The sequence below is a fragment of the Microcaecilia unicolor genome, chromosome 5 (genome assembly GCF_901765095.1).
Source record: "Microcaecilia unicolor chromosome 5, aMicUni1.1, whole genome shotgun sequence".
NCBI classification, from domain to species: domain Eukaryota; kingdom Metazoa; phylum Chordata; class Amphibia; order Gymnophiona; family Siphonopidae; genus Microcaecilia; species Microcaecilia unicolor.
The window spans coordinates 261,859,246-261,879,091 of record NC_044035.1 but is presented as its reverse complement, the minus strand read 5'-3'; the positions used below and the strand labels follow the sequence as shown (position 1 = coordinate 261,879,091).

Genomic DNA, 19,846 nt, shown 5'->3' with positions numbered 1-19,846 from the left:
TCTGGATTGTCACGGTACCCCATATTTCCTGACAAGTCTATCTCATTTGGAAGGAAATACTAACACTAATCTATGAGAATGACTGAATTTGTGTTTGTAATTTTCACTGTGATGTTCTTCACTTTCTATTTCCAGGGAACTTTTACAACATAGGAGATCAGACAGGCCATGGAGAAGACCACTGCCAGTTTGTAGACTCATTTTTAGATGGCCGGACAGGTCAGCATCTGTTGCCGGACCAATTACCAACCAGAAAAGGTGAGCACAAGAAATAACCAGTTGTTTCTTGTTCTGCTATATAGTATAGGAGTATTAGAACAGCAGCACTTCTGTGAAACATATTGGTAAGAACTATGACCCTCATATATAGAACATGGTTTGTTTTTTTTTTGGTGCTAAACAAACTAGGGTGGTATCGCCTTTCTCAACCAAAGCTTTTTGTGTCTTCTGTGATACAAAAGTTTTCTTGCTGAACTTATTAACCCCCCCTGTTTACTAAGCCACACAGCAATGCTGACACAGCCCATTCAAAGTGAATGGGCTGTGTCGGCATTAGTGCACGGCAGCCACTAGTGCAGCTTAGTAAACAAGAGGATAATTTATTAAAGAGCACCTAGGAGTTTACATAGGCAGTAAGAAATGCTGTTCTTTTTTCATTTAAACCTGTGGGAAAGACATACAATTCTGTTGTCTTGCATGATGGAAGAAATTATTGCCTAAGGCAATAGGGATGTACATTTGTTAGAGTACATTTGGTTTGTTTGTGTGGTTTAAAACATTTAGTGCACTCTAAATTGATTTAACACCCTTTAACTTAGAGCCTCTTTTTTATCAAGCCACTGTAGTGGCTCCCGGTGCAGTAATGCCGACAAAGGCCATTCACTTTGAATGGACTCCGTTGGCATTGCTGTGCGGGAGCCACTAATGTGGCTTGATAAAAGAAGTCCTTAGAGATTAACATGTATGAAGCTGATTAGCACACATTAAAAAGTTCTTACATAAGTTAACACGTTTTATTATAATGAATGTGTGAAAGGAACTAGATAAAGTCCAAAAAGCTGGAAAGAAGCCCCCATGAATAGAAAGCGCACTGAAAATGTCTACCCTGTGCCCATTCCTATGAGGCAACATGTTACAAAGGACAATATGAGCTGTCAGGTGATCAAGCAATGCTCCTGGTGCTTTTGATGTGCAATGCTGGAGGGGCCAAACAACCCTATCTTCTGGCCCTCCCACCCCACCTCCAAGCTCTCTACTTGCTGATGCTCTATAGGGTAAAATGTTAGTCAAGCCAAGGCCCCAGTGATCCACCCTATTCTGTTGCTACTGGGCCATGTAATTGCTGCAGTGGGCACAGTAAAAGGGACAGATAGTCTGGCTTTTATATACAGTGCACTCCATTTAAGTGCACGTCGGATAAGCGCATGCTCTGTTTAACTGCATGCCATACTTCAGTCCTGTTTTTGGCGCCATCAATTTCTATGGGGACAAACTTCGGTTTAGCGCACCACTGATAAGTGCAAGATTTGCTTATATGCATGGTTTAAGACCGCTCCTCTGCAGGAAAGACTCCGCATAAGCGCACACATGGAATATGGAAGCTGATTGGTGCGTGACAAAGGGGCGGTAAATTTGAAATCTCATTGGTTAACTGCCACAGGCAGAATAAGCGAAAGAATGTTGTTAGAGTGTACACTGGAGTCGTCATCATCGCGCAACTGTAAGACTTTAACACTGGCTGAATGAATAGAAGTTCTTAAAAAATTAGAAAACAAAGTCAAGCATCTATTGCTAAAGAATATGGTGTCAATCCCTGTCAAATTTCACAAACCTTGAAGCAGAAAGACCAGCTTCTGGAAGACTGGCAAAACAATACAAATCCACAATGGAAACGTAAATGGGCGGGAAAAGCTGAGGAGGTAGAAGATGCTCTTCTTTGGTGGTTTTCTCAAGTCAGGAGCAGACAGTTTCCTGTCAGTGGTCCATTGCTTAAGGAGAAAGCTAATCAGCTAGCTGAAAGTCTTGGACTAACTGAATTCAAAGCCACTGTTGGATGGTTGGAAAGATGGAAGGAGAGGAACAACATAAAATTCAAGAAACAGCATGGTGAAAAACAAGACACTGATGACTTTGGTGCTGAAAATTGGGTTGTTTCAATTCTTCCTACCATCTTGAACGAGTTTGCACCTCATGACATTTTCAATGCTGATGAAAATGGACTCTACTGGTGAGCGATTCCTGATGGAACACTTGCATTCAAACAAGCTGAAACTACAGGAAGTAAAACGTCAAAGGACCGACTGATGATCTTCCTTTGCTGCAATATGGATGGGAGTGAGAAGTTGGAACCACTCGTCATTGGAAAGAGCAAACAGCCCCGTTGCTTCAAGAATGTTAAGCGACTTCCTGTGTCATACGAGGCTAACCCAAATTCATGGATGACTGGGGAAAGTTGGAAGCAGTGGCTAAAGAAGTTAGACAATAGAATGCGGGCACAAAAGCGTCAGATTTTGTTGCTTTGTGATAATTGTGCTGCACACAGTGATGATGTCAGGCTGTCTAATGTCAAGGTGGTCTTCCTGCCACCAAACACTACCTCTCTGATCCAACCTATGGATCAGGGCATAATAGCCAATTTCAAACAACATTATCGGGCTCTTGTGCTATGTTATCTGATAAGCGTTATGGATGACCAGACAGGCAAGGCTAAACGTGCTGTTGAACTGGCTCATAATCTATCACTGTTGGATTCCCTACATATGCAGAAAGAAGCCTGGAATCATGTTACACAGGCAACCATTGTGAACTGCTATAAGCAGGCAAGCTTTGTTAGGGATGTGGAGAGGGACGAAACAACTGCAGCCGTTGCAAACGCGTCAGATGAACAGGCTGTTGACATCCCAGCCGGTGTTACTGAAGAGGAGTTTCATCACTACATAGCTGTTGATTACGATCTACAAACAGCTGACAACAGCATTGATGTCCAGATATGCACCTACACGCAGGCAACGGCTGATGATGAAACAGATGATGAAATAAGCAGCGAGGCACATGCTGACGAAATTCAACAACCTCTGGAGGCCACTGGATGTCAGTGCTATGACAGTTTTTACCATCTGGCAGACATAGTCTATGGAACTCACAGACACAAGAGTGTACAGAGGACTATGACTGATTACTTCAAGTAAGCCTAACGTCAGTTAACGGAGACTGTATACTGTATGTATAAAAAACAGTACTGTACATATGTTTATCAGATGTCAAGCTTCTTTTTTGGGTCACAATGGTTAAGTGCACGCGCCGGTTAACTGCATGTATTTCTTTGGTCCCAGACCCTTGCACTTAAGTGGATTGCACTGTACTACCGTCTGTTCAGCTCTAACTTACACACTCTCCACATACATTATAAAACTAAAACTAAAATTTGTTTTAGAAGAAACCTTTCAGAACAGTTTTATTAGCCAAAGGTTTAATCCTCCCACTTTGGTCATGGTCTTAATGAATTTGGGTAGTGTAGTTTAACCCCTCTTAATGTACAGGCAGGATCTTTAGTATTCTGATTTTTCACCATCTGCTGAAGTTTTAGCTCTTTCACAGAGCTTTTCACTACTTATTTTAACTGACTTCCAACATTTAGGAAGATGGGTTAAAAATCCAAAATCAAAGCTGGAAATTACTTTACAGATTACTCATCCCCATTTCTTTAATTATTTCTTTTTGTTTTCTCCAAATTAATTATCTGGGTCCCCAGCTTAAGCTTTAGCATATTTTAATAGTATTATATATTGCTGATGTGATAACACCAAGACTATTTGTATTTGGTTTTTTAATATTTGGGTTTTTTTGTTACAACATGTATTTCTGTACAAGTTTTCTTTACTTGGATGCAGAAGCGTAGCCAGGTTGTGACACGGGGAGGGGAGCAAAAAGCAGACTGTGTAGGCGCAACGGAACGCATGAAAAATAGGAGACGGCGCTGTTGGAAGTCCATTTGGGGAAGTGGTCGCTCCCCTGGTGCCCCCTAGCCACTGATTGGATGGATATTGTTGTAATTCAGTAAATAAATAATAATAATAAAAAGATTATCCACCCCATTCTTATCATTCAGAAATTAATCCAAACCATTTATTTTTTTTCCTGCTGTAGGGCCTCCAGAGAATTCCATATAGTACCTTTTCCCATAACAATATTAGGATCTAGGTTATTTTACTTTGGAATCATCTGCTAATGACATTGGCGTGTGCTATCTGCACCTTTAGCAACAGATGGCACACACTAACCTTTAGTAAATGGCCCCCTTTGTTTCTTATTTATAATGTTTTCTATTTTATTACTATATGCATTATTATTATGCATTATTATTATGACCATGGTCTGCTGATTATCTATCTTTTCATCATTTGCAAGTATGGGTCCATTTTACTGAAGTGTGGTAAAGTTTGGCACTTACACAGCATGATAATTGCAAAGCCTATGTGATAAGTGTTAGGAATGTTCCCAGCATATTCCCATACAGTTACTGTACAAGCAAAAGTCTTTACCATGGGGTAAGTATTAATAGTGCAGCTGCACTTTCTGTTTAGGAAATAGTCCCTGCTCATAACCTCCCATTTGTCACCCTATAACAGGGTATGCAGTTAGCATGAATTAGCTTGACTCTCATATCAATGCAGTAAGGGGCAGTTTTACTAAGCCACGTAAGCGTCTACGCTCACCTACCACACACCAAAATGGAGTTACCGCCTGACTACCGCGTGGCTCTTGTGGTAAATATACGTGGCTGAAAAATAATTTTTAACGCACATATCGGACAAGCACCAAGTGGCATGTGACGTGCATAGGTCATTAACGCCCGGTTACTGCATGAGACTTTACCGCTAGGTCAATGGCTGGCAGTAGGGTTGCAGACCCAAAATGGACATGAAGCAATTTTGATTTTGCCGCACGCCCATTTTCGGCAAAATGTTTTTAAAAGTCCTTTTTTACAGATGCACTGAAAAATGGATTGGCGCACGCCCATAACACATGCCTACAGTACCACAAGCTATTTTTCAGCGCACCTTGGTAAAAGGACTCCTAAGTTTTCAGGGCCCTGCACTGTTACTACACACTAATTCACACTGCTTAGCACATTAATAAACTGTTTTTTTCCTTTTAAGTTTGTATTTCACTCTTGAGTTCTTCAGTAGAGAGAAACTTGCAGATGTTATATATAAATAATAAAGGATTTTTTTTTTAGGAGGAGGAGGAGAGGGAAGACATTTGTCAGGAGTCAGCTTCTTCTGTTCCTTTGCACTTTCACTTCAGTCAAAACCAGGGCTGCAAACTCATGCAATGAACATACATCTCGGCATTTTTGCTTTCTATTTTATATTTCCTTCCAACTCACCTAGCACAGTTATTGCATGGACCATGCATCTACAAAACCCTGCAAACCTGGCCCCTTAAACCTGCCACTCGGTGTCCCCATTATTCAATGGCTGGAACTCTCTGCTCTAGAGGCTGCAAATAGAATTTAATGCTTAGGATTAGATACATTTAAGCACATTTCTGAGCTGACTATAGTGTGCACATTCCTATTCCATGGCTCACTCCGAATACCAATTCTGAGAAACAGTGATTCAAGACATGCAATAAATTGCAGAATTGTAAAATGTTAAGAAATTTCACAGATTTAGCAAGTTTTTAAAAAAGTTCTAAAATTAGTTATCCTACAGGTCCTCTGCTTCTGACCCTGGCCCTTCTTCATATTTGGCAGGGAACTGCTGGCAGAACACCAGGACAGAATCCCTTTGGGGATTAAATAGCTCGCAATAAAGTGTACACTGACTAGATCTTAGTATGCATAACCTTGGTTGACCTTTGCTGAGGATTCAGTTCCCTTTTCTTTATATGCTGCTGGTGACTTTCTCTGTGTTAATTGATGTAAGCATTATTGTTGTTTGTTTTTTGTTTTTTTACATAGGGTCTCTTTTGCAAAGACGTGCTACAGATTCTCGGTGCGGCAAATGAGAGAAAGCCCATTCAATTTCTATGGGCTTCCTCTCATTTGCCACATGGGAATCGCTAGTGCAGCTTTGTAAAAGAAGCTCTTAGTGAATGAAATGATGGCAAATCAAGACCTGAAAGGTCCATCCAGTCTGCCCAGCAGTCACACTCATTATCAATTCATGATTAAACCAACAATGAATGTGATATAAAATACTTGATCATGGTCTTTCTTTGGCATTTCTGGGACATAGACCGTAAGAAATCCACCAGGCACTGTCCTTATGTTCCAACTACTGGAGTTGCCATCAAAGCCCACTCCAGTTTATCTGAATCCATCTTGTCATTTGCAGGACATAGATTTTAAAAGTCTGCCCGGCACAACATTCCATCTACTGGAGTTGCTGTCGAAGCCCTCTCCAGCCCATCCTAAACCAGATTGCCATTTACGGGATACAGACTGTACAAGACTGCCCAGCACCGGCTTTAGTTCTTCACAGCCGGAGTCACCAGCTAAGCACCACTCAACACATCAACACACATAAGCAACTTTATTTAATACGTGGTCAAATGATATAATCTGAACAGAAACCATCCATCCATAAAGAGGGGCATAATTGAACGCGAATGCCCATCTCCATGGGCGCCTATTTCCGTGAACGGGACAAACCGTATTTAAAAGATGGGCGCCCATCTTTTTTCTGATAATACGGGTTGTGCAGGGCAAATGGCTAGGAGTTGGCCGTTTTTCAACTGGGCGCTATCGGTTTTCAGCAATAATGGAAACCGAAGGCGCCCATCTCAAAAACAAACAAATCCAAGGCATTGGGTCTGGGAGGGGCCAGGATTCGTAGTGCACTGGTCCCCCTCACATGCCAGGACACCAACTGGGCACCCTAGGGGGCACTTTTACAAATTAAAAAAAAACAGTAAAAGAGCTCCCAGGTGCATAACACCCTTCCCTTGTGTGCTGAGCCCCCCAAATCTCCCCAAAACCCACTGCCCACAAGTCTACACCATTACCATAACCCTAAGGGGTGAAGGGGGGCACCTACATGTGGGTACAGTGGGTTTTGGGGGGGGTTTGGAGGGCTCAGCATTAACCAGCACAAGTGTAACAGGTAGGGGGGGGATGGGCCTGGGTCCGCCTGCCTGAAGTCCACTGCACCCACTAACAACTGCTCCAGGGACCTGCATACTGCTGTCAGGGAGCTGGGTATGACATTTGAGTCTGGCATACAGGCTGGAAATAAAAAGTTTTAAAAGTTGTTTGTTTTTTTTTGTGGGAGGGGGTAAGTGACCACTAGGGGTGTCAGGGGAGGTCATCCCTGATTCCCTCCGGTGGTCATCTGTTCATTTAGGGCACTTTTTTGGGACTTGTTTGTGAAAAAAAAAGGGTCCAAAAAAAGTGCCCTAAATTTTCGTTAAAAATGGCTATTTTTTTCCATTATCGGCGAAAGCCGCCCATTTCTGTTCGGCCGATAAACATGCCCCAGTCCCGCCTTCACCACGCTTCCAACATGCCCACATCAACTTTGGCCGATTCCGCAATGGAGTGCAGTTGAAGACGCCCAAAATCGGCTTTCGATTATACCGATTTGGCCACCCACGGGAGAAAGACGCCCATCTCCCGATTTGGGTCGAAATATGGGTGTCTTTCTCTTTCGAAAATAAGGCGGATAGTCATCCAACATCACAAATGAAAAAGTAAAAGGCAGAAAGAAGTGGTCCATGACCTCATAACCTCTCTTCTGTTATGTAAGAAACAGTGTCAGATTCACTGTTCACCATCCAGAGTTCAGAACACAGAAGGAACCCTGTCTATCATCCACATCCAAAAATCTAATTCATAACTTGCCCCTTTTCCTATCACCCTAGCACTGGAATCTTTAATGGAGAGTGTCATTTCTTAGTGTTGATGATTTCAAAACACGGATCCGACCAAAGTTCTAGTGAAGGTACCTGCTTCCAATACTTAAGCTTTATTAAGTGCCAAATTTATGATTACTGTTTTAATATTGCTTTATTTTTAGTGTTTAATAGTGCTTGCTTTTAAGATTACCTTTTTGTGCATGTATTGTGTGCCTCCAGATGTCATGTGTGAACTTGTCATTTCTGCTTTAATATTCACTTGTGCAGTTCATACTAACTGTATTTTGTGCACTGTGCAAAGTTAAGTGTTTAACTTGCTGTCCTCTATTGATATGTTTTGGATGGGATAAGGGTGGCACCCATATGTTTGCCATGTACAACATAACTCCATAGTGGCATGAGATTATTTTCTTAATTCTTAAGATTTAGAGACTATGAAACAGGGGCGTAGCCAGACACCCAATTTTGGGTGGGCCTGGGCCCAAGATGGGTGGGCAAAAGAACTCCGCCCTGTCCCACAAGTGATTTGGTCTCTCCCTCTCTCGCCTGCATGCCATATGGTCTCTCAAACATCCCCTTCCCCCCATACCTTTTAAATAGCAGATTTTCACTGGCAGCTAGCAGCAACTAATACACACTGCTCATGTTGGCCCCACAGCCTTCCCTCTGATGCAACTTCCTGTTTCCGCATAGACGGGAATACATTAGAGGGAAGGTTGGTATGCAGGAAGGACAGTTGTTGGGAATTTTTGGCTGGTGGGGCTTGGGGATCCCTGCCAGACACTTCGTAGGTGTGCTGCTACTGGGTGGGCCTGAGCCCAAAGTGGGTGGGCCTGGGCCCACCCTTGGCTACGCCACTGCTATGAAAGATCTCACCAAAGGGTTTTCAATATACTCAGAAGTGAATTTGAACTAGGCAAAGACCTTTTTTCAAAGTAGCCATGACATTTAAAATTGCTCAAACTTTTTCTTTCAGAATGAAGGACGTGCTTTGCTAATACTTTTTCCCTAAAATTGAAGTATATGATTGCACCTATCGCCATTGCTAATGAATACCGTATTCACAAGTCCAATTTACTGTTAACATATAGGATACTTATCAACCGAGTGGGATATACTGCACCACAAACAGCTGGATTGCACTAAACAGATGAACTCTTCAACCAAGCTCCATCCCCTTCACTCAATTAATACAAGAAAACTACTTGAATTAGTTTGCAATAACACTACCCTCCTCCTCCGCAGCACTACATAATTGTCACAAACAATACAAAAATCTGATCCTCATTATTGCCTCTTAAAACATTACCAAATATTTACATTAACTCAATTGCTTTGGAGTGGAGGCGAAGCCTAACAGATCAGCAGATTGAGAACCAGAAAAGCAAGTTCAAATCCCACTACTGCTCCTTGTGATCTTGGGGAAGTCACTTTGAGGTCCTTTTATTAAAGCTTAGTGTGTGCTAATGAACTTAGAATGCACTAAATGCTAAGAAGCCCATTTTACATGTATGAGCACCTTAGCATTTAGCATGTGCTAATTCTGCGCAGAATGCACAGAGGACTTGAGCATGCAAGTTAGCTCAAGCGGAAGACACGGTTGCTTCCTCTATAAAAATGCATGGTAAGGAGCTTTCCGTGCAAAGCGGAGCATATTCTGCTCAATGTTCAGATCTTTTGACACATGCACAACAGGGCCGCCGAGAAGGGGACAAAATTCCCTGGGCCTGGCCTCCAAGGGGGGCCCGGTGCTGGCAAGCTTCTTCCTGCCTGTCTGCTTCCAGTTCTGTCTCTCTCCTGCTCCTGTGTGTCAGGACCTGGATGATTGTATTAACGCAATAACCCGGGTAACCCGTGTTTTCGCGTTAATGCAGTAATCCAGGTCCCGGCACACAGGAGCAGGAGACGACAGACCGAGGAAGGAGTAGTCATACACTGGAAGGTAAGGGGGCAGCAGCCTGAATGTGGGGGGGGGGGCCGATTGAGGGGGAGGCATGGCGTGGCGGCCCACGTGGGAGGGGGGTCCTACCCCAGGCCCAGCTGTGTCTTTCAGTAGCCCTGAAGCACAACAAATTTTTGCTCCAGATCCAGGGCATCGTAGTTTTTGAGGAGAGAATTTCTTGTCAATTATTCACATTTAACTGTCTGTTTTGTCATCTTTTACAAGTGAAAAGAAGCTTCTGCAAGTTTTAAAGACAGACAGGAAGGAACAAAAATGAGTTTGTGTCCAAACAAAACTGAAAGTAAAAGCACACATTTATTTTACTTATTTATTTATTGCATTTGTATCCCACATTTTCCCACCTTTTTGCGGGTTCAGTGTGGCTTACAATATGAGTTAAATGATGGAAATACAATTTGTTACAGATTGGTTATGGATTACATTGTGCAGAGTTATGCGAGACAATCGAGGTGTCGTTAAGAAATGTAACAATGGAACACAACCATTGAAACATTGGAAGGAGACAATGGGAGCTTAGAGGGCGATAATAAGGCATGAAGACATATGGTATATATCTTTCTGTGAGTAAAGGTATGAGTGATGTGATATTACGGGAATGAGAGTTCAGAAGTGGATGTATGATGCATTAATGAACAGTAAGTATGGACTTTATGTGTTTTGGTTCTTTCCGTAAATTTTTTCAAAAAGATGGGTCTTCAATAATCTGCGGAAGGAAGCTTGCTCGTGGATCGTTCTTAAGTTGCGCGGCAGTGTATTCCAAAACTGCGTGCTCATGTGAGAAAAGGTTGACGCGTGTAGCGCCTTGTATTTCAAGCCCTTGCAATTGGGGAAGTGGAGGTTAAGGAAGGTTTGGGATGATCTTTTGGCGTTTCTGGGTGGTAAGTCTATTAACTCAGACATGTAGGCTGGGGCTTCGCCGTGAATGATTTTGTGGACTAATGTGCATACTTTAAAAGTTCCTTGAGTGGAAGCCAGTGCAGTTTCTCTCGTAATGGTTTTGCACTTTCATATTTTGGCTTTCCAAAGATGAGTCTGGCTGCCGTATTCTGGGCTGTTTGAAGTTTACTCAGTGTTTGCTCTTTGCAACCTGCATTTAGTGAGTTGCAGTAATCCAGATGGCTGAGTACGAGGGATTGCACGAGGCTGCGAAAGACGGATCTTGGGAAGTATGGTCTTATCCTTTTCAGTTTCCACATGCTGTAAAACATCTTTTTAGTTGTGTTGTTAGCGTGAGTTTCGAGCGTTAGGTGGCTGTCGATAGTGATTCCAAGGATTTTTAGCGTTTCTGAGATTTGAAGGTTTAGGTTTGGTGTGTTTATAGCGGTGAATTCCTTTGTGTTGTATTGGGAGGTGAGTATCAGGCATTGAGTTTTTTCTGCGTTTAATTTCAGACGAAATGCATCTGCCCATGTGTTCGTGATGTGTAGGCTTTGATTGATTTCGTTGAAGATTTCATTAATGTCTTGTTTGAAGGGGATGTATATTGTCACATCATCAGCGTATATATATGGGTTGAGGTTATGGTTTGATAGGAGTTTTGCCAGAGGGATCATCATTAGGTTGAAAATGGTTGGTGAGAGAGGTGATCCTTGTGGTACTCCACATTCAGGTGTCCATGCCTTAGACGTGGTCGAATTTGATGTGACTTGATACGAACGTTGGATTAGGAACCCTTCGAACCAATTCAGGACATTTCCTCCAATGCCAAAGTATTCGAGTATGTGTAATAGGATTCCGTGGTCAACCATATCGAAGGCACTTGACATGTCAAATTGTAGGAGGAGTATATTGTTGCCAGTCGCAATTATTTGTTTAAATCTAGTCATAAGGGTGACTAATACTGTTTCTGTGCTATGATTTGATCGGAATCCTGATTGGGCATCATGCAGTATTGAGTGTTTGTTTAAATAGTTTGTGAGTTGTTTGGTTACCATTCCTTCGGTTATTTTGGTTATTAGTGGTATGGATGCTACTGGCCTGTAGTTGGTTATTTCACTCGTGCTTTTCTTTGTATCTTTAGGAATTGGGGTGAGTAAGATTTTTCCTTTTTCTTTTGGGAAAAGTCCGTTTTGTAGCATGAAGTTCACATGGCTCGTTAGGTCTATTATGAATTGTTGAGGAGCAGATTTCATGAGGTTATTTAGGCACGTGTCTAGTTTGCAGTGGGATTTGGCATATCTTTTGAGAGTTTCAGAGATGAGGTCTTCTGATAGTATTTCGAATTCGGTCCATGTTCTGTCTGCAGGGTATGTTCCTTCTTCTGGATCTAGACAATCTAAAAGTGTGGCGTACTCAATAGGGCTAGCAGGTATTTTGAGTCGTAGTTGTATAATTTTCTCCTTGAAGTATTTCACAAGGTTGTCCACATCTGGTACATCTTTGCAGTTGTTTGTAACTGGTGTGGTGTCTAACAGTTTGTTCACAAGGTTGAAGAGTTTATGTGTGTCTTTGTAGTTTGGTCCTATTATTGTTTTGCAATGTAGTCTTTTGGTCTGTTTTATGGTGTATTTGTATTTTCTCCGAAGTAGTTTCCATGCGTTTAGTGTTTGTTCGTCTCTCTTTTTGTTCCATTCTCGTTTTAGTTTCCTGATTTGTGTTTTGAGTTTTTTCAGCTCTTCGGTGAACCATGGATTTGTTTTTTTCCTGTGTGATGTTCTGGTTTGGATTGGGGCGATTTTGTCTAATGTTGTTGTACATAGATCGTCCCATTCTTGGAAGAATTGGATGGTGTCGGCGTTTGTTGACCATTCGTTCTGGTAGATCTGTTGCCAGAATATTGTGGGGTCTATTTTTCCTCTCGTTGTGTATGTTGTTCGCTCCTGTTTATTGATTGTGTTTATGTGTGTTTTTCGCCAGCAGAGAGAGACATTTGCTTTATGGTGGTCTGACCATAATGTAGGTGTCCATCTTGTGTCAGTGAGTATGATAGTGTGTGTCCTTTTTTGTGTGTTGGTTGCGTGTTGGGTACTTGCAGATCCCAGAGTTTTAGGAATTCTTTGCATTCTCGTGTGCTTGGTGAGGTGTCATCTTCTAGGTGTAGGTTGATGTCTCCTAGTATGAGGATGTTTGAGGCAGACACGCAGGAGTTCAAGATGAAATCCATGAGTTGTACTTGGGAGTCTTGCCATTTTCCTGGTGGCCTGTAGAATAGGATTGTGTTGAGGTGTCCTATTAGGTTTGGATGATTAATTCTTGTCGATGCAATTTCAAGTTGTGGCGAGGTAGATTCACCCGTGATTGTGATGGTGAATTCGGGTTTGTAGATAATAGCTATTCTGCCTCCTCTTTTTTTTTCCATTTCTTGTCCAGTGGGTGATTTTGTATTCTGGTGGGCATGTTTCTAAGATGGCGGGGTCTGTGGGGCTATGGAACCAGGTTTCTGTGATAAATAGAAGGTCTAAGTTATCTGTGGTAATCCAGTCTAGTATGTCTACTGAGTTGCTTACTGCTGATCTTGCATTGATGTATCCTAGTTGGATTGAGTGGTATGGTTCCGTGGGGGGGTTTGATGTGTTTATTTTTATTACCGTGTTCCCCCGAAAATAAGACCTACCCAGGTTTTGGTGCCCTTAGTAAATATAAGGCCTCCCCTGAAAGTAAGGCCTAGCAAAGTCTTATTTTCAGGGGATGTCTTATTTCGGGGAAACACGGTTGGTCCGCCCACCCTCCCTCCGTCGCTCCTGCAACTAACCCCCCACCCGAGATCGCCGCCCCCCCTCCGTTGCTCCGAAAGTAACGGTTGGCCCGCCCACCCTCCCTCCATCACTTCTGCAACTAACCCCCCACCCGAGATGGCCCCCCCACCCGAAGTCGCCGGGCCACCCCTCCGTCGCTCCGAAAGTAACCTTTCACTTGCCTTCCAGTTCGCATCGCAGCAAGCAGCAGGGCAGGCCACACCTTCCTTCCGTGTCCCGCCCTCGCCTGACGTAACGTAACGTCAGGCGAGGGCGGGGCACGGAAGGAAGGAGAGGCCTGCCCTGCTGCTTGCTGCGATGCGAACTGGAAGGCAAGTGAAAGGAGGCTTCAGGTTAGTTCCGGAGCGACGGAGGGGTGGCCCGGCGACTTCGGGTGGGGGGCCATCTCGGGTGGGGGGTTAGTTGCAGAAGTGATGGAGGGAGGGTGGGCGGGCCAACCGTGTTTCCCCGAAATAAGACAGCCCCTGAAAATAAGACCTAGTGCCGTTTTGGGAGCAAAAATTAATATAAGACAGTGTCTTATATTCGGGGAAACACGGTAGTTGTTTGTTTCTTCGGTGGTTGGATTTGTTGTTGTTGTTTTCCTCTTTTAGGCGGTGGTATTCATACCTGGAGATTATTCCTTTTGGTTGGTTATTGTGTCTTTGGTTTTGTGGGTTGTTGATAGGTTGTACATAGGATTGTTGTATTGTGGGTGAGTTGTTGCACCTGTTCTTCTGTATCTAATATGAACCTTGCAAAAATCCCATATGCAAGAAATTTTTGTAAGGTTCATAATTTAGGTGCGAAAGAACAAGCGCCAATGTGTGCTGACACTTCAGTTTTTGTCTGGGCAGGAACCGAAGAGCCACACTTACCATAAAACCTTAGTGCATGTGTCAGGCATGTTCCTCCACCCCCTCCCCATTAGCCACAAGTTTTCTGCACATATAATCTGCATATAATTTGGCTTTGTGCCCTGCATGGTATTACGCTCATAGCAGAAGCCATGCGCTCAGACATCTGCCTTCAGCTCTATCATGAGCCTTTGAGCATTGGCCTCTGTGTGATCTTAGTGACAGGGAAGACAGAAGCAGAGAATTTGTGGTCATTCAAGTCAAATTGATTTGACTTAAGAGACAATGAGAAAGTAAAAGAAAGCAAGGGAAAAGAGGGAAGGGAAAAAGAAACTTTTTCCTATTCAATACTGTCTATTGTAAAAGGGTAAGCTTTCTGCCGTGCTTGATAAGTTGTATACTTATACTAGTCTCCTGTAACTGTAGTTTAGAAGAGGGCTGCTTTGTTTATTATAGAACATTGCTATAAAGGGGCATTATGTCACAGGTCATTATGACTTTAGAATACTGTCTAATTTTTCCATTTACTGGAAGGATGGAGCAAGCCTAAAATAGCCTACCAGCAGAGGTGATAGCAATAACAATGGTATCAGAACTTAAACATGCATAGGACAGATGGTGCTGAGAAGCTTAAAAGAAGAAGACCAGAGCTTGGGAAAGGCATGAAATAAGAGCAGAAAATAGGGAGACTTAAAACGTAAATATCAAAAGGTTACCAAAATGTAGGACTCTAGTCAATTATCATGAAAAAGAGTGCTTGTTTATGGAGAAAAGACCCACAGAAACCGTGAGCAAACAGCCACCAGTTTTGAGCGAGGTTACTGATATAGATAGGTAACACCTGCTAAGGTTCTATCATTGGGCATAAAAAAACTCCACAAAACAATCGAGCGTGTTTTCTGCTCTCAATTCTTAACTCTTGAATAGTTCTGCTCTTGTACACAAAATGAACAACTTATGTGTAAATAAACAGCATCAGAAAAGAAAGCACTTAGCTTAACAATGCTTAACGAAGCACTCCTTGTCTTAGCGTTCAACTGGGACCACAGTTTCACCCCGGAAACAAGGCTTCTTCAGGAACGGAGCGCTATAGCGTGATGCTGAGAGTATCTGAAGAAAGCACTACGAGTTTAAAATGGCGCCTCGTCGTTCCATTTTCCAGATCATTTATAAATAACAGTTATGTGTGCATCTGCTGTTACAGAATACTAGCATAAGTCTGCATTTACAAGCACTTATACCAGCTTAATGGCTGGCATTTTGCTCATGCCTAATCATAGGCAGTTAAGTGCATAATTCTATTAACTTGTACGCATAACTACCTGACACGCCCCTGACCCACCCATTCCCCTCTCAGGTTCATGCCTCCTCAAAGTTGCACACTTCGCTCTTTAACACTAGTGTGATTTGACTGATGAGACTGTATTTTAATGAGCACATAATACAAATAGTGGATCAATAGCTCTTCAAATCTACTCCGGAATGTGAAATGTGTGAAATATTATAAAGTGATTTGCAATCACACAGTTGTTACGACATCTCATCAGTGTCCTTCTACTGCATTACTTTTTTAATTTATTTTTTCTCTATAGTTCATAAAAAAGGAGGTAAAAGACCTCAGTTGGCTGTGATTGTCTTATCTGACTCAAAAAGCAGGCAAACCTGCAGTCAAGTAGATATTTATTTTACCATCATGTAACCAAAACTTCTGCTAAAACAAATGTATACTATTCTCTATTTCCAATATTATGTATTTCATCATTATGTACCCAAAACTTGCTGTAAAACCAATGTACATTCTTTTCTATTTCCAGTATCCACGATGAATTGTAAACCACATTGAGCCTGCAAAAAGGTGGGATAATGTGGGATACAAATGTATTAATAATAATAATATTTAGGATTTGTGAACAAATCATTGGCCTCAAAAAACCTCCATAATTTTTTTATTCAAAATAAACCCATAGATTCTTCTTAAATCTTTTCAACAGGAATAAATATAAACTGTGTGTGTAGAAAATCACTTAGCTTTAAAGCACAAGCGGTCCCAACGGGGACCCATTTCACCAACGTAGGCTTCCTCAGAGGAATGAGCTCACTGCCAGCGATTCAGAATTGTATCCCCCTGCCGTTATATGTATTCCCTTGATGCAATACCCTTGATGAGATTATACTGAAACAGATAACTTCATTATAAAAGAAGTCTTTTCTCTGTTGTGACACACATCAGTTGAAACTAATTGACTACCAACCATGAGAAGGACCAATCTGCTTTATTTGAAGCACCACACAAATCTTGAAACGTATTCGTCCAGTTTTAAGGTTGGCACAGCTTAACACAAAACATCTTAGTAAACAATCTATTTTTAAAAAAAAGTAATCTAGTGAATTTCATTTTCTGTTACTTTGCCAGGTTATTATAGAGCATTTCGCCAACAGCCTGTTGAGTTTGGGAAAATAGGACGTGACACCCAAATCAATTACGTCCATTGGTACGAATGTGGAACTACAATACCTGGGAAATGGTAGAAGTTATCAACTTGGAGAAAGCATGACGCACTTGTACCACAACAGCAGTCACCAATGTGGAAATGTATTATTTGTATGAATTCCTGTCATTTAAAAGTGTTTACTAATGTATAAAATTTATAAAAGGAAAAAATTTAAGCAATGAAAATATTGTGGAGTTGATTCTAGCTTAGGCTGCTTACTATATTTATAGGTTTTCATTATCAAAAGATGAGAAAAGGATGTTCACCGAAAAAAAAAAGTCTCGGGAAGCTGGCTCCCTGGTCTTGTTATTTTAAGATATACAGGTTGTATATTATTTATCACAGTGTTGTAATAAATGTTTTAAGGCACAAGTATGGCAAGGTTGATGTTCATAATGCTACAGATTGCATTCATTTTCTTATATACACTCATAGTTTTTTTGTAAAACATATACTGGCTACTCAGTGTCTCCAGAAATGATTTGTTTTCTCCTTTCGATTTTATGTTAGTGAATCAAGCTGCCTATTTTCTGTATATGGCACCTGGAAAAAGACTAAAAATTGTATCCTAATGGAAGCTTATTACCCATTTTCATTATCATAGTGAGGTTTAATTTTTCAGACATTTTTCAACATGCCTCTTCTGAAAACAGTGACTTCAGAAAAAAAATAATTTTCCTGACACCAATTTTAACCACTTCAGAAAAGCTGAGGCACATTTTTAATTTTTAATGGGTTTTATGCATTCATCTTGCCTTAAATAATGTGTTGCGATGATATTAATATGATGTGCTGATGGATCTCGCTTCTATATAAGCTAACCTTGGTCTCCAAACAATCATCAAAAAGCAGCTTATATATCAGCTTTTCCATCAGTTATACATTTGATGAATACACAAACAACCACAGAGACTTGAATGATGGTTTATTTTTTTGTAATGTTACATCACCAGTTTATTTTACTAATAAAGAGTCTTTCAGATCCATAAAGTCATCACATTTTAAAGATAGTGTATATTTTTGTATGAAGGACATCAATGAAAATGTTGAGTTCCTCCTTGCAAATTGTTTTAGAGCAAAATGTGAGTGTTGCCTTAAAAGATGTTTGTGATTTTGATTTAGTGCAATAGGCATGAGTGATTTCATTATTGCCTCTTTCCTAAATGGAACCACACACTACCAAAGAAATAATTTTAGCCACCATGAACGGCAAATGTATAGTATGCAGATATATTCGCCTGGCTTATCTGAAATGCAAGCTTGGTTTTTGTATTGAATATGAAATATACAAACCTCAGCAATAAAGATGTACTTTTTTAAAATCATGGAGTCATTTTTCCTTCAGGATCACAGTAACAATAACCAGCTATCTACAGCACAAATATAAGCTTCCCGACAGTATAAAATGCATGTGTAAAAAATAATAAATAAATAAAAATTAGCAGGTGCCAAGTGTGACTAACCTTGAGGCATTCCTCCACCCCAACCTCCATGAAAACATCAAAGCAAACATTTGTAGTTGGTTTGGTTGGTGTGCATTACAAAAAAAAGAGTGGTAGTATTAGTATATACCTCCAGTTTCTGATCCAGATATTGATTTTAGAGCTTTGTTTGGGGGGGGGGGGGGGGGGGGGGGAGGTGTTGCGCTTATGTAATAAGCTTTGAAATGCTCCTAAGAATACATCACATAATCCAAGATGTATCATCTAGCTCAGGGCCCCGTTTACAAAGGCACGCTAGTGTTCTTTAGCGCACCCTAAAAATGAGCACACGCTGTGTAGACGCCTACAATATTCCTATGGGCATCTATACAGTTAGCGCATGCTAAAGAACACTAGCACTCCCTTATAAACAGGGCCCTCAGTGAGTTATATTTCTGTCATACAAGTCCACTCTACCTGCACAGATCTGGCCTTTCAGATTACACATAATACAAACAGAAAAATAATGTCAAAAACGACTGCATCACAATCTGCCCATCCAACGGAACAGCCCAATCGCTACATCCACTTGTCCCTCAGATATCCTCTGTGCTTGTCCCATGCTTTCTTGAATTCTGATACTGCCCCTGTCTCCACTTCCACTGGGAGGCTGTTCTACGTGTCCACTACCCTTTCTGTACAGAAATATTTTCTTACATATTTCTCCTGGCTCTGTCCCTTTTCCCCATTGCAGGATGTCTTTACAACTGAAGAGGGCCTGACTCAAATGTAGTTGGAGGTATTTAAATGTAGCTAGCATTGAGTTGAGGAGTGGAGGAGTGGCCTAGTGGTTAGGGTGGTGGACTTTGGTCCTGGGGAACTGAGGAACTGAGTTCAATTCCCACTTCAGGCACAGGCAGTTCCTTGTGACTCTGGGCAAGTCACTTAACCCTCCATTGCCCCATGTAAGCCACATTGAGCCTGCCATGAGTGGGAAAGCACAGGGTACAAATGTAACAAAAATAAATAAATATATATATGCGATAGTTAACTACTTTACTAAAGGCAGACTATCTCCTCTTTCCTACCTCTCTTCCAGGCTACACATTTAGATACATCTGTCCCCACATCCCCATATGCTTTATATCAAAGTCAACCATTTTAGTAGCTGCCCTCTGGACCAACTATCCAATTTTGCTCTTTTTGAAGATGAAGTCCCCAGAACTGCACACAGTACACCAAAAAAGGTCTCATCAGAGACTTTTACAAAGGCACTATCACCTCATCTTTCCTGCTAGTCATTCCTCTCCTAATGCACCCAAGCATCGCTCTGGCGTTTGTCATCACATTATCTGTTTGGCTACCTTAAGATTTAAAAGATTTATTTAAGATTTATTGCCTTTTTAGCAATATGTAAACCACATTGAACATGCCATACAGTGGGAAAATGTGGGATACAAATGCAATAAATAAATAAATAAATGTGTCATCATCTCCAGCTCCCATTTTTTGTCCATAGCACTTCACCCCCTACTCTGTACTGCACCCTTGGGTTTTTGAAAACCAAATGCATAATCGT

At 41.5% G+C, this 19,846-nt stretch overlaps 1 protein-coding gene across 49 annotated transcripts in view; it reads left to right on the top strand.

Annotated features, from left to right (window-relative positions):
• Positions 1 to 19,846, top strand: part of ABI3BP (ABI family member 3 binding protein) — a 477,114-nt gene that overhangs the window by 443,318 nt on the left and 13,950 nt on the right. For 48 of the 49 annotated variants that reach the window (XM_030204105.1, XM_030204134.1, XM_030204107.1 and 45 more), the window contains one exon: positions 136 to 258. In XM_030204105.1, coding sequence (XP_030059965.1) covers positions 136 to 258 — 123 coding nt within the window. Of the gene's footprint in view, positions 1 to 135; positions 259 to 16,767; positions 18,163 to 19,846 lie in introns of those variants that run through there. The other variant, XM_030204099.1, reaches the window with a different exon arrangement.